Source organism: Tamandua tetradactyla, chromosome 2, assembly GCF_023851605.1.
Source record: "Tamandua tetradactyla isolate mTamTet1 chromosome 2, mTamTet1.pri, whole genome shotgun sequence".
Lineage (NCBI taxonomy): Eukaryota > Metazoa > Chordata > Mammalia > Pilosa > Myrmecophagidae > Tamandua > Tamandua tetradactyla.
This window is the reverse complement of record NC_135328.1, coordinates 120,897,348-120,911,812: the sequence shown is the minus strand read 5'-3', so window position 1 is coordinate 120,911,812 and position 14,465 is coordinate 120,897,348. Positions and strand designations below refer to the sequence as shown.

Below are 14,465 nucleotides of genomic sequence, written 5' to 3'. Positions count from 1 at the left end.
TCTTGCTCAATGGAAACCTCTCCTTCTCTGTTAACACCGCCGATTAAATGGATTTCGGCAGATGACAAAGGCTAACCCTAAATGGAAACTTGGTACTTCAGCATCAAGTTGTTCTCACTTCCCTTGGAACATTTCCTTGGTGTATCCCACACTTGAAACTGCTCTCTTTCTGCCTTTTGAGAAGATATTCGTGAGAAGAAACCACAAAAATACACAATTCCCTTGAACAGCAAAGCTAGTGATTTTTTAAGTTAAGGAAAAAAGAAAAAATTCAACCCTCCAAAAACTATTTTGAACTGCTACAAGGGTTCAGCCAAAATGGAGGGATAGGGTTTGGAGACTAAGGATACCCCAGCTGTGGCAGATTAAATTCTGTAGCCCAACATACTTGTGCTCTTCACCTAAACCTGTATTCCTGTGGGGGGTGAACCCATTGTAAATAAGACCCCTTGAAGATGTCATATTTAGTTAAAGTTTGGCCCAATTCATTCAGGATGGGTCTTAACCCACGTTACAGGAGACCTCACAAAGAGAAGACACCAGAAGCTGCACACTAGAAGCCAGAAGTGAGAGGAAAGCAAATGAGCAGACAGAAGGAGAGGACATCACCACGGAACAGGAGGCAGAGTTGGAAGCCAAGGACTGGCGACAGGCAGCACCAGAGTGCTACAGGTTCAGAGAGAGATCTTGATATATCTTAAAACTGTGGGCCAATAAATGCGTGTCACTAAGCCAAGACCAGTTTCTGGCATTTGCGAGAGCAGCTCTGGCAAATGAAGACACTTAGCCAGGAGAAAGCTGTGGAGGCTGCCACAGGGCTGCTGGGGAGAAGTAGAGTTTACCAAGGGGACAAACAGCAGCATGTCACCCTCGGGACAGGAACACCACACGCAGATCAGGAGGGAGATACAGAGAGGGGTGTGCTACCTAAGAGAGAACTGGAAGGATACAGCACTCTCCTCCGAGAGCAAGGCTACACACACAGAAGTCTGCAGAGGAGAAGATGGCAAAACCCAGGACCCAAGGTGAGAGGGGTGTTAGGGGTTAAAATTGTGTTCCCCCAGAAAGACGTGTTCAAATCCTAACCCCTAGTCCTGTGAATGTGACCTTATTTGGAACCAGGGTAGTTAGAGATGGAATTAAGAAAGTTAACAGAGGTCACGCAGGAGAGAGGACCCTTAATCCAATGACCAGTGGCCTCCAAAGGAGAGGGAAATCAGCCACGGGATGATGGTTGACTGAGTTCAACCATACCCAAGGAATGCTCAGGAACGCTGGCTGCCACCAGAAGCCAGGAGCGAGGTATGGCACAGATTTTTCCATGAAAATTTTCAGAGGCAGTGTGGCCCTTTTGACACCCTGACTCAGACATGTGAGTCAATAAATTGCTGTTGCTCTAAGCCACCCAGAGGGTGGTGCTTTGTTACAGCAGCCCCAGGTAAATCAGACAGGTGGGGAAAGGCTTGGCTTCTCCCACAAAGACCGCGCTGTTCCTGGGGCCAAAGAAGCCAAGTACACAGACATCAGTGGTTCACGTGGCCTTGCTCTAATGAAGGAACTGACACCCAGAGGAGGTGAAGACTCAGAAACAAGGAAGATGAGAAGATAGCATGGCTGCTTAGAGGAAAGAGGCAGATCCAGGAGGTTCTCAGTCCCTACATACCTCTTTACCATTTGAGGGTGGCAAGGAATTCGGAGTTTCTCTAATTACTCAGACAGTCAGTTGGGCTGGGTATCTTTGGTGGCAACTGAAAGCAGGTCTGCACAGGTGCAGAGAGTAAATGCTCAGTGCTGCATTCAGCAAAGAACCTTTGAGCCTTAACTGCCTCCTGGGGCCCTGGGAGCTACCCCGAGGAACTGTGGTGGTGACGGGTGTGAGCCTGGATCCCTGAGGCCTCCGTGGAGCAGAGAGAGTCACCACACCGCCCCTGGGCAGCCTCTCCAACACTGGCATATGTGGGACTAGCAGCAACACACTGTCCCGTTGTCCTCGGGACTGTTACTCTGGTTTCTGTCACCTGCTACCACACTTAATCTTACCCAAAAGGACTAACATGAAATTTCAACATAATGGAGTTGGAAGTGTCAAATGACAGGTGTCCGGAGTGGACAGGGGCCTAGCTGAGGAGTGGGTGGGAAACTCAGCCCATCTGAGAGGCCAGCATGTGACACAGGCTTGGTGCTTGCATGTGTTGGGGTTTGTTTTGTTTTCAAAAGCAGAAATAAAAGAAAGGAAGGAAAGAAGTGTTGGAAAAAGAACACTTGATAAAATCTACACAGGGCTTCCAATGGACCAGAGAAATAAAACAAAAACACCCCAAATATGTCTTATATACTAAGCCCCACATCGGAGTTAGGGTTGACCGCTAAGCCCAATAATATATACAGTAAAATGTCCTGTAAAGAGGAGGTGTCTGTGGGTTACAGCCATGCCAGGACCAGCTGTTGTTGCATTCAATGAATTGTGACTTCAGTTGACAGGGTACAGGGGCTTCCTGCCACCCCAGGACCAAGTTTGAGCCACAGCGGGATTTTGGGTTGCTCTCTCTTGAGACTCGGAGTGGGTCAGCCCCTTATTTAATCATTCTGACCTTGTCAGGCTATCCCCTTGGGCCCATCCCAATATTTGATCAGCTTGACTTTATCATGTAATCCCCTGCCAGCTACCATGCTAAAGTTAACTGGGTCAGAAGTACGATCTGTTCTCAACTCAGTAAGTTGCTCTCGGGGGAGAACAGTTGAGAAGGGAGCAGGGCGTTCATATAGGTTCACAGGGAAAGAGAAGACAAGGAGAAAGGTTTGTTCAAGGTGCCAAAATTCAAGCTAGGCAACAACGTGGCTAAAGATGAAGAAAAGGGGAAAAGCTGGGCAGAGGCTGTGGGCATAGGTTATGAAGCTGCAGACTATGCCGAGTTGCATAGATGAGAGGGGCTGTGGGACAATGCCCCCCTCCCCCCACTCCCCCTGATTTACTCCATCTATTTCTGGAGTACCAGAGGGGTTCACAGAGGTGTTTTAAATATTTTCATTTACCCCCTCTCAATAAGTACCGTTTGTCAGGGTGTATGTCCACGGGAAGGCTTCGGACTATCTGCCAGCCCTTCCCTGTCATTGGATTTAATTGAAGGCCAAAGAAAAATGATCTCCACTCGATTCAAAGAAGTTAAGTTCTGCATTGTTGAAGACAACTCCAAATAAGCTAGGTGCGTTGTGGCTTTTAGGTGCAGGGAACATACATCAGCCTGTTCTGCTTGGGAGAACCAATGCTCTCAGGAGTAGGGGGCGCATCTTCGGAGATTTCCTTCTCTGGGATCACAAGGGGCATGGGCCCAGGTTGTGGCATGGCAGTTAGTGGCCATATGGCCATCAGCCGGGCCGATAAGAATCTTTTTTGCAGCGCTCATGGCCGGGCCCTTTCCCATGGTGCCCGCAGATCTGTCCCCCTGGCTCTGAGTCAGGGGGAGACTCACCTCACAGAGGAGGTCTGAGGAGAAGATGGAGGGGTCACTTCAGGCCAGGCAAGGAGAGGCTGGCAGGGAAATCCACTGCTGGGGTTACCTGAAGAGAACCACTCAGATAAAAGTGGAAGATGATAAGTTAAGGAGAAACCAGAGCTCCCGGGAAGCCTGAGTACTCCCTCAAGGGAAGCAAAACTCCCTGGAAGCCTGCCACGAGAGCTGATCTCACCCTGCAATCCGAGCACACATGATGCTTGTCAGGAGGACCGGGAGGGCAGGCGGTACTATCCACGCAGGAGACCAACTATGCTGATGACTCTCCTGGGAAATGACACTTTTTGAGCATGTCACTATCAAGTCTTCGGTCAAGCACTAAAAGAAAATAAAAAGAAACGATGTACATGACGTAGGAAGGTGATACCTTCTGAAGCAGGGAGTGCAAAGCCAATGACCTTTTAGTGGGGTGTTGCTTCCTAGGAAATGGTGGGATCTGAATTCAGTGAGACTTGGTGTGAATCCACACAGGTCTTGGGAAGCTGCGTTGGATGGGGACATCATTTTCGGGCCACCAACAGCATCATCCTGGGGAATGCACTGGTTGGAGAGAAGGAAAACCGGCTTCTCCTCTCGCCCTTACAACGGTGTGGTGACAATCTTGCTTGGTTTCCACCTCCTCGTCTGCCATGTCGAAGGTTGCAGATCTCTGCATTCCTCCCAACACTGCCAGCCTGACTCAGGGAGCTAGCTGAATGACGGTGAAAACAGCTTCTCTTGAGGTTATGCAACCAGTCTCGCCACACAGATTAAGAGGCTGTGTTCATATGCAGTTATGTGGGAACACTGGGGTCAGGCAGGCTGCCTTGTTTTAAGAATTCACACAATTTTCAGGCATTGTAATGAGTGTCCAGGACACAGGGACTGTGGTGAACTGAAGAGCATCCCCCAGGAGGAGTTCATCAAGTCCTAAACCTCAGGTGAGCAAACGTGATCCTATTTGGATACAGGATCTTTGAAGATTAGCTCAGATGAAGCCAAATTGGATTAGGGTGGGCTCTAATCCAACATGACTGCTGTCCTTATAAGTAGGTGAGATGTGGACACAGTCAGTAGGGGACAGATAAAGAGGACAGCCGTGCAATGCATGGAGGGGTTGAGTTATGATGCTAAAAACCATGGATTGCTACAAGCCACTGCCAGACCCAACAGATTTCAGAAGAGAATGGCCCTGCCGACACCCTGATTCTCACTTCCAGCCTCCAGGACCGTAAGACAATAAATCCCCATTATTCTAAGCTACCCAGTTTGTGGCACATTGTTACAGCAAACCTAGGAAACTAAGGCCACGGCTCTGGCCTCCAGTGGAACAGTCCAACGGGGGAAAGCAGAACATATTTAAAGGAAGCATGACACATGGCAACATCCCAAGGCTGGTTTCCCACAGATCACCACAGGCCCCTTGCTTAGCCCTCTGGCTATAGGGAGCAGATTTCTAGGGGTTCCCTAACAACACCAGAAACTGGAGTAACTAGACTCCGAAGTGGATGGGTGTCTTCATGGTGAATTCTTGACAGGAGGTACTGGCTAAAAAGCTATGAATTCTTAACAGACACGACTTGGAGCTATTCTCCACTAAACAGGCAAGGGAATGCCATAAAAATGGAATCAATTTTTTCCAGCTACCTCGTGATTTCTTAGGCCTTTATGGGAGATACATCACTAGTTATTACACTTAGAGCCACAAAACAATAATATGAAATAAGACCAGAAGAACCTGGCTTATTGAGATCTAAGTTTAACCCCCTCCATAATTAACTACTTATAGATTAGTTTTTAAAAATTGCTTTAAATTACTCTTGTATATAAGAGTCTTTCTGAAAATTAGTACCAGAGTCTAATACAGTACCTGGTAGAATTAATGCCCATTGACTTGATCATCTTATGAGTCCTTACATTTATGTTCTGATTACCAGTTAATTTAATGGAATTGTCTTCACTGACCTTCTGGACATGGTAAAGCAATGGCACCAGCATTAAAAATACCACACAGGAAATCTCATCATTTGTTATAAGAACATCTTGACCCTGCGCAGTTCACGTGCATTTAGTTTCTCAAACATCTTCTGGGCTCCAGCTTTGTGCTAGGGCTCAACTGGCCTCCTAGGAGTTGCCCACCCACCTAAAAGCTTGTCAAGGAGACAATCAGATTATTTAATCTTATATGTTCAGGTATGTTAGAGCAATCATGTGGTCTGCTGATACTTCTCAGGCAATCCCCCTGGTATCCTTGGGACTAAATGTTTTATATAAGCAGTTGGCTTTGTTTCGACTTTAGGCAACTGGTTAAATTTCCTAATTGAAGGACAACCTAAATATTCTTAAAATAAAATTTTTTTTCACAACCTTGTTGAGCAATTTGTAATTTCCCCTTTAAAGCTAATGTGATTTGTGATCTCCATGAGGCCAGCTTTCTAAAGAATGGAATATTGGAAAGCAGGACAATAGGACAATGATCTTGTATAAACACACCAGAATAGCACTAATTAGTCAAGAAGCCTAGATGAACTGAGATTTAGAAGGATTAAAACCCCAAACCTAAGTTCAGCTCTGACCAAGAAGGTAGACAGAGAACAGCTGAAAGGGCTAGTGAGAACAGACAGTATAACAGAAACAGAAGGAACAAAACTAGACAACTTCTTTTAGTTTCCATTTTCTCTGAAAGACCAAAGATCTTCACACTGAAAAGGGTGGGGGGAAAGACACTGTTAAGGTAGAACTGAAGCTTGAGTTTATAAAAGAGATAATAAAAGAGTGTCTGGCTAGGCATTGAAAAGAAATTCAAGTCTCCAAGTCTTGGTAAATGTGGCAGAAGCAATCTCAATTCATTTCTTGTAATTCTGGACAAATGTCAAGGAATGAGTAATGCTGCTTCAACTGATGATCAAAAAGGGGCCAAACTCTCCAAGGTCAATTAGGTTGTTATTAGTTCCCCAGCAAAAATCAAGAACCAATTATTGATCAGATAAATTAATAACCCTTAGCAGGTGATCAAAAGGCAGCACATTAATGTAATGCCTGGATACATCCCAGAGTATATTAGGCAGCTAACCAGAAAGTACTGGGAAAGTCCCTTGAGGGATGGGAGAAAAAATATGGCACTATTAAACTTTACCACCAGGGAAACTCCTGACACTGTGTCAAACATTAGGGACACCCAAATCAATGGGGTCAAGCTCTTGATCTTGAGGCTTGCTCTTGTGAAGCTTATGTACGTAGCAGAGAAGTTTAACCTACCTATAGGTATGCCTAAGTTACTTCTGGAGGACCTCTTTTGTTGTTCAGATATGGCCTCTCTCTCTCTCTCTAAGCCCAACTCTGTAAGTGAAATCACTGCCCTCTCGGCTATGTGGGACATGACATCCAGGGAGGAAAGTCTTCCTGGCAGCATGGGAGATGACTCCCAGGGATGAGCCTGGCCCTGGCACCACAGGATGAACAATGCCATCCAGAGCAAAAGGGGGAAAAGAAGTATAACAAATAACATCAGTGGCTGAAAGAGTTCAAATAGAGTCGAGAGGCTACTCTGGAGATCATTCTAATGCAAGCTTCAGTTAGACATCGCTACCTATCATAACTTGCCAACCTCCAACCAAAACCATTCCTGCCAATCCTAAAGAACACCTAGTGCAATATATAAGATTCTACAAAGCTGCCGTGTACTAGGGTAACTTGCCAGAAACCTACAACCTCTAGATGGGTCCCTGGACTAGATAAGTCCTGAAAACTAGAGGGGCCAGCCTCTCCAGAACATCAGTTAGATCCATCTCCCTACCTCATATTACTTGACAGCTCCTTCCAACCTGAAAGAGTTAGAATGGCCATAGCCCAAATACCCCTAACTAGTAGGAGAAAGATCAAAGGTGATGGTAGAGTTATACAGAGAAGGTTGAGTTTAACAGATGAGTATGAGTGCTGAATTACTATATTGATATTTCTTTTAGTCTCCAGTATCTTAGAGCAGTTAAAAGTAAAAACCTAAAATTGTGGAATTGTAACCCATACCAAACTCTGAAAATCTCTTCTACAACTAATTGTGGCGATGTGCTTTGAAAGTTATTGCTTTTTTATATAGATGTTATTTTTCACAAAGAAGAAAAAAAAGTCGATTGGGGTGATAAATGCACAACTAAAAAAAAAAAAGCAGCATAGTCAGCAACAGCCAACTTCTCAGCCTCTGACTACGTTAAAAGACAAGTAGAAATTGTAACAGACAAAACGTTTTGAATTCAGGAAGGCCTGTGATAAAATTTTTCAAGAAATTTTTGCATTTGAAATGGTAGATCATCATGTGGCCAATTTTGGTGGGCCAGAAGATCTTGTATTCAGCATTCAGCACTGTCCTAGGCAAGGTATTCCCCAGCTAAGATGAAAGCATACTCACCAAACATTTGAATAACTATCTTGAGAGAAAAAGCTAATATATTCACTGTCAGGACCTGGAAAATAAATGATCCCAACAGGCTGAATAATAAAATTTATAAAAGGAATAAACAGAAATTCCTATATTTAGATTCAAAGACATTAATCTCACAAGCACAGGACTGGGGAGACCTGGCATGACAGCAGTTCATATGAAAACACCAGCAGGTTCTAGGTGACTGCAGATGGCATAAGCCTGAGGCTAACATCGCTGCTGAAAGCGAGAGAGCAGCCCTAGACATATTTAAGGGGTGTGGAGCCACTGAGCTCAGCGTGAATTGGGGTCCTGTTCTGGGTACTTGCGCTTGGCAAGCAAGATGCAGACAGTTTAGAGGGCATTTGGGGAGGGTGACAAGGATCCAAGGATTCTGAATTCCTTACATTAGAAATATGCTTAAGAGCAATAAGGTGGTTTTACACCATGGCATGAAAAATGTTCACTGATGTATGAAAGGTTTTCAAGAGGATTTTGGTCATCTGCCAGGAATTACGAAAGGAATTTCAGCATCCACTGGGAGGTTGGACTGTGGTCTCTAAGATCTCTTTCAACCATAACATGTTCTGCTTCTATGCGCTGTAGAAATCTGGACACTCATATCAAGTCTTTTGCATACTGTACTCATTGCATACTTGAAAGAACACATATGGCCATGTACAATTGAAATCTTACAACAGAAATTCTTCTCCATGCATTTGCTGTATCTCCATGATTCCTATGATTTCCTAACTGGAAACTTTAAATGGAGCCACATTCAAATTCACAAAGATGGAAAGTAGATTACAAGTTTTTCAGGAGCTGGAGGGAGTGAGGTGTAATGGGGAGTTATTGCTTAATGAGCACTGAGTTTCTGTTTTGAGTGATGAAAGTGTTGTGGTAATGGGTATTGGTGATAGTTGCACAACATTGTGAAATTAACTAATACCAAAGAATTGTGCACTCAAACCTGTTTAAAATGACAAATTATATATATATAGCCATGATACTTTTTTTAAAGGAAAAAGCTATATTTCCACTCACTTCTGTAGTCTCTATTTGGAAACATATTTTATAAATCTGCACCTTAAAATTAACTTTTCAAAAGTGACAAGGTATCTAAAGTCTGAGAGGAAATGCACAATGGGGTGAGAAAAGTGCTAGATCAGGAGACAGAAGGATTGGAAGCTGAACCCACTCCACCATTTAACATCTTTCTCTAGAATATAAGCATGACCATTTGAGAAACAAAACATAACACAAAACAGATTAATAATGCTTAGTTTACAGGGCTGCTGTAAGACTCAAAAGAAGTAGAGAAATGTTTTCTGTTCTTTAACTGTCACATCAATACAATGACAACCTTTGAAAATACTGATATGTTATCACAGCTGGGAATAAAGCCAATGAGTCTAGGTCCAAAGATCACTAATAGATTTAGGCCAGTTTCTCATACTTGATGGAGGGGAGGGAAAATGATATTTTAAAATAGGATTTAGAAACAGTCAAATTGAGTCTTCCAAAATTGAAATGTAACATTAATATCTGGGAAGGTAAAATTATTTTAATCTTCTGCATGGCATTATGGTCAACAGCACAGAATTTGGAGGAGGCAGAGAGCCTGGTTTTGAACTCTGGCTTTGGCATTTAGTAGCTGTGTAAACTTGGGCAAGTTACTCACCATGGCTCAGGAACCTCATCTGCAAACCGAGATAATAACATTATCTATCTAATAGGGCTGTTGTAAGGATTTCATGAGTTACACATGCAAAGTGCTTTGAACAGTGCCTGAATCATAATAAGACCATTATTTTCTTATTATAATTAGAATTAGTAATAATGATTCACTGTATTTGTTTAAAACCATATGCATCTTTTAGACTCATCCACACATTATCCGATTAGAGAAAATAAGAGAAGGGAAAACCTAGGAAAGTTTGTCTCCACCCTTTTCTGGAGAAGTCATCTTGAGCAAGGGCTGTTGAGGTCGCAGCTATGATTGTTAAGTTCTGGCGTCGGCTTGGCCAAATGATTATGCCCAGTTGTCTGGTCAGGCAAGCACTGGACTGACCATTGCTGCAAGGATAGTTCATGGCTGGTTGATAACATGGAAGGCTGGAATATTAACTCATCAGTCCGTTGATTGCACCTGTGACTGATAACATTGGCGATCAACTAAGGCATGTCTCCCACAGTGAAATAATCCAATCAGTTGAAGGCTGGTAAGGGAGAAGAGGGATTCTTTCACTGCTTCTTCAGCCAGTGAGACTCTCCTGTGGAACTGGTCCAGCTCCTTCACTGGAACTGCCAGCTTCACAGCCTGCCCTACAGATTTCGGACTCTTCCATTCCCACAGTTGTGCGAGACACCTTTATAAAGCTCATATTTACAGATCTCTCCTGTTGGTTCTGTTTCTCTAGAGAACCCTGACTAATGCACAAAGTCCCACAAAGGTTACTGACTTCAGAACATCTTGACTAAGCGGAGACAGTGATGCCTCATTCATCTGAAATTTGGATTTTATGAAATACTGGCAGAAAATAATGGCAAAAAACTTTCCAGATTTAATGAAAGACATGAATATTCTCATCTAAGAAGGCCAGTGGACCCCAAACAGTATGAACTTGATGAGATCCATGCCCAGACACATTATAATCAAACTGTCAAATGCCAAAGACAAACGTTTCTGTAACCAAAAAGATAGAAGCAACACATCATGGACAAGATAAGATTAAATGCTGACTACACATCAGAAACCATGGGGGTAAGGAGGCAGTGGTACAAAATATTTAGGCAAGGAGTTAACGGGACAAAATATTTAAACTCCTAAAAGAAAATAACTGCTAACCAAGAATTTTATGTCTAGTGAAAACTGTCTTTCAAAAATAAGGGAGACCACTCCATTTTCTGGCTTCAGATTTGGGTCTAGAAGATCTGATGCTTCTGGCAGGCCAGCTTCTGAGGCGACCATGCCCCTGAAAGGTCAGGATGGATGGGAGATGGCTCAGGAGTTCATGGCTGTGAAACCCCACCCCACAAAGTAGACAAGAGAGACCCCCAAGAATATTCTATCCTTGTCTCCTCCAAGTTACTTTTTATTTTCAACACCTGTTTGATGTTTTTTTTTTTATCCTCTACCTATTGCACTGTTGTGACTTGTTGGCCACTATTTGATTTTTGTACAGAAAAAAAAAGCTTTGTTATAGAAATCAGCACACTATTTTCTATCTGGAGAAGAGATATTACGGTGACAGAAAATATGGGTCAGGTGTCAAATATAAATGTAAAAAGCTTTCTTGCTGCCTCTCTGTCATACTGCATTCATTTTATATTTGCTGGCAATATCAAAGATGTCTATTGGTATAAATGCTTAATTTCTATCAAGGTGTCATGGATTTTTAAAATTGGTATTTCACTGTAAATGTCTCAATGTTGGTTGATTTTTGCCAGGACCATTATTGATCAAGCAAGTAAATCCAACAGCCATTTGGGGGGAAAACAAATGAGGGAGAGAGTAACACATTCCCCTATAACAAAAGCTGAGGGAGTTCATCACTAGACCTGACCTACAAACAATGCTAATGGGAATTCCTCAGATTGAAAGCAAAGGACAGTATAAAGTAGATCAAAGCAGCATAAAGAAAGAAAGACCTCCAGTAAAGATAACTAAGTGGGTAACTACATGACAAATACTGTTTTTTTTTTGGTATATAAGTCCACTTTTTATTTCTTATAGGATCTAAAATGCAAATGCATAAAACATAATAATAAATCTATGGCTTTATGAAAAGACAACCTATAGAATGGGAGAAAATAGTTTCAGTGTATATTTCAGAAAAGGGTTGAATACCTAGAATATATTGAGAACTTCTACAACAGAACAACAGAAAGACAAACAAATCAATTAAAAAATGGGCAAAGGACTTGGATTTATATTTCTCCAAAGAAAATATAACAATCGTCAATAAACATATGGAAAGATGCTCAACACCATTAGCCACTAGTGAAATACAAATCAAAATCACAAGGGACCAATTCGCACACACAAGATGATTACCATTCCAAAAACAGAAAATAACAGATAAGGTGGGATTAGCCCAATGTAGGTGGGAATGTAAAATGGTGTGCCACTGTGGAAAGCAAGCATGGAGGTGTCTCAAAAAGGTAAATACAGAATTACCATTTGACCCAGAAATCCAAGAATGTACCCAAAGAGAGTGAAAACAGGGTTGCAAACAGATATTTGTACACCAATGTTCATAGCAGCATTATTCACAATAGCCAAAAGCTGGAAACAACCCAAGCGTCCTCAACAAATGAACTGATAAAGAAAACGTGGCACATAAATGTATTGGACTATTATCTGGTGATAAGAAAAAAATGTGACAAAACATTATGCTCAGAGAAATAAGCAAGACACATAAGGACAAAAAATGTACAATATCACTTAAAAGAGCTTACCAGAAATAGCAAATCCACAGAGATAGAAAGCAGATTAGAGATTACGGGGGTGGGGTGGGGTGGGGAGGGAAAATGGGGGAGGTGTGAAGGGGAATGTTTGTAACAATTTCTTTTAAGTAATGATAAATATATGGTTTTGGTACACAAAACCACAAAGCATTATTATCAAAATTTAAATATGGTAAGGAAGTAGAGAACTATCTGGTTTTATTTTTTTCTTCCATTGCTATTAGTGTAAATGTAAAATGTCATCATCAATCTTGTGCAAACACAGGGAAACTGAGGAAAGCTTCGTACCTGGGAGCTAGCTTACGAACTCTATGAGCCTGAAATGATGGCCTGAAATGACGTACAGCTTTTAGAACGTATCATGCACTTCCAAATCTATGCTTTGGTATCTGTCCACAAATCCACAGAACATTCACAGTGAGGGAAAAGAGGGAGTTTTTCAACCCTGTTAGGAAATAAAAATTTAAAACACAGAGACAGTGTTTTCTTCACATCTTATCCTCCCCTTTCAGCAAAGTTTTGATGAATGGATGATGAATCAATTAGTGTAGCCTGTATCCCTGGAATTTCAATTTCTCTTGGGAATGTTTGATTCATTGGCCCAATCACTCAAAAGAATAATTAATCAGATGTTTTTCATTACTATGTACTTAGATTATTATAGAGATATAATAAACTGAAGAAGGTGAGTTTCAGGATGCTTGAACTAATTTAATCTCAGGATAGAACTGATTCAGAAGTGTTAATATTAATGGTTCAGAGTCAAGCGAACAGAACTGAGCTTTGCCCTGGTTCCAAAATTTGAACCTCTCCCAAGTATGCATACACAGAATAAAGTTCACATAAGAAAAGCTATGAAAATTTACAATCTCCATAGCAAGGTTGGTTAGATTTACATTAATCTATTTAAGTATTAGAGTGTATTATTTGTTCAGAAGACTTGTCAAATAATTCTTTTAAAACATTTTATTCTGGTAGCATATACGCAATATAAAATTTCTCATTTTAACCACATTCAAATATACAATTTAGAGGTGCTAATTATATTCACAATGTTTTGTGACCAGCACCACCATCCATTACCAAACTTTTCCATCACCCCAAACGGAAACTCTGTCAGTAACTCCCCATGTCCCGACTTCACTCCAGCCTCTAGTAACTTGTATTCTAATCTCTGACTCCATGAACTTACCTATTGTATCCAATCATTTCTTTTTTGTACCACAGCAAGGGAATTACAGTTTGATATGTAATCTTCATAATTAGGCCGTAAGTGTACATTTATGTTTTAAGCAACATACAATTATATATTAAAATGAGGACTTCGCTTTTAAGGCTCAACAGAAATCTAATGCAAACCACATGTGAAATTTTCAATTTTCTAGGAGCCAAAAGAAACAGGTGAAATTAACTTTAACATATTTTATTTAACGCAATATATCAACCTATTATAGTTTCAACATGTAATCGCAATTTTACATTATGATGAGAAATTTTATGTTTTTTGGTGCTAAGCTTTGAAATCCACTGTATTTTTTTACAGCATTATTTCGGTTTGGACTAGTCACATTTTAAGTGTTCAATAGCCATACTTGGCTGGTGGCTGCTGTGCTGACCCTCACAGCTTTAGACTAATTTTATAATATAAAATGAGTGTGAAGTGTGATTATGTTATCTATAGGATGGAAGTGGAAGAGATACTTACGAAGCCACTGGGAGGTAAACCCTTGTTAATTTAGCACATTAATCATGGGAAGATGGAAAATACTCCCTCTAACATTAACAGAGATCCAAGTTCCCTTGGAAACCCAGACTAGGTATTCTTAATATTTTATGATAATCTAATTACAATTATATTGGTCCATCAATTGTATCAAACGTACCACACTAACGCAAAATGTTAATAATAGGGAAAACTGTTGGTACTTGTAGGATACATGGCATATGAGAACACTGTACTTTCTATATACTTTTTCTGTAAGCCTATAACTGCTCTAGTAAATGAAGTACATTAGGAAAAAAAAAATAATAAAAGATCTCCTGGGACCAGGGGATGCCTGATTCATCCCAGAATGAAAATAAATGAA

The 14,465-nt window shown here is 41.5% G+C and overlaps 1 protein-coding gene across 7 annotated transcripts in view; it reads right to left on the bottom strand.

The window, feature by feature from the left end:
• Positions 1-14,465, bottom strand: part of DAPK1 (death associated protein kinase 1) — a 219,637-nt gene that overhangs the window by 108,084 nt on the left and 97,088 nt on the right. Inside the window, exon 3 of one of the 7 annotated variants that reach the window (XM_077148670.1) lies at positions 3,688-3,830. The exons of the other annotated variants lie outside the window; for them this stretch is intronic. Coding sequence (XP_077004785.1) covers positions 3,688-3,707 — 20 coding nt within the window. The 5' untranslated portion in view covers positions 3,708-3,830. The remainder of the gene's footprint in view (positions 1-3,687; positions 3,831-14,465) is intronic. 7 annotated transcript variants of the gene reach the window in all.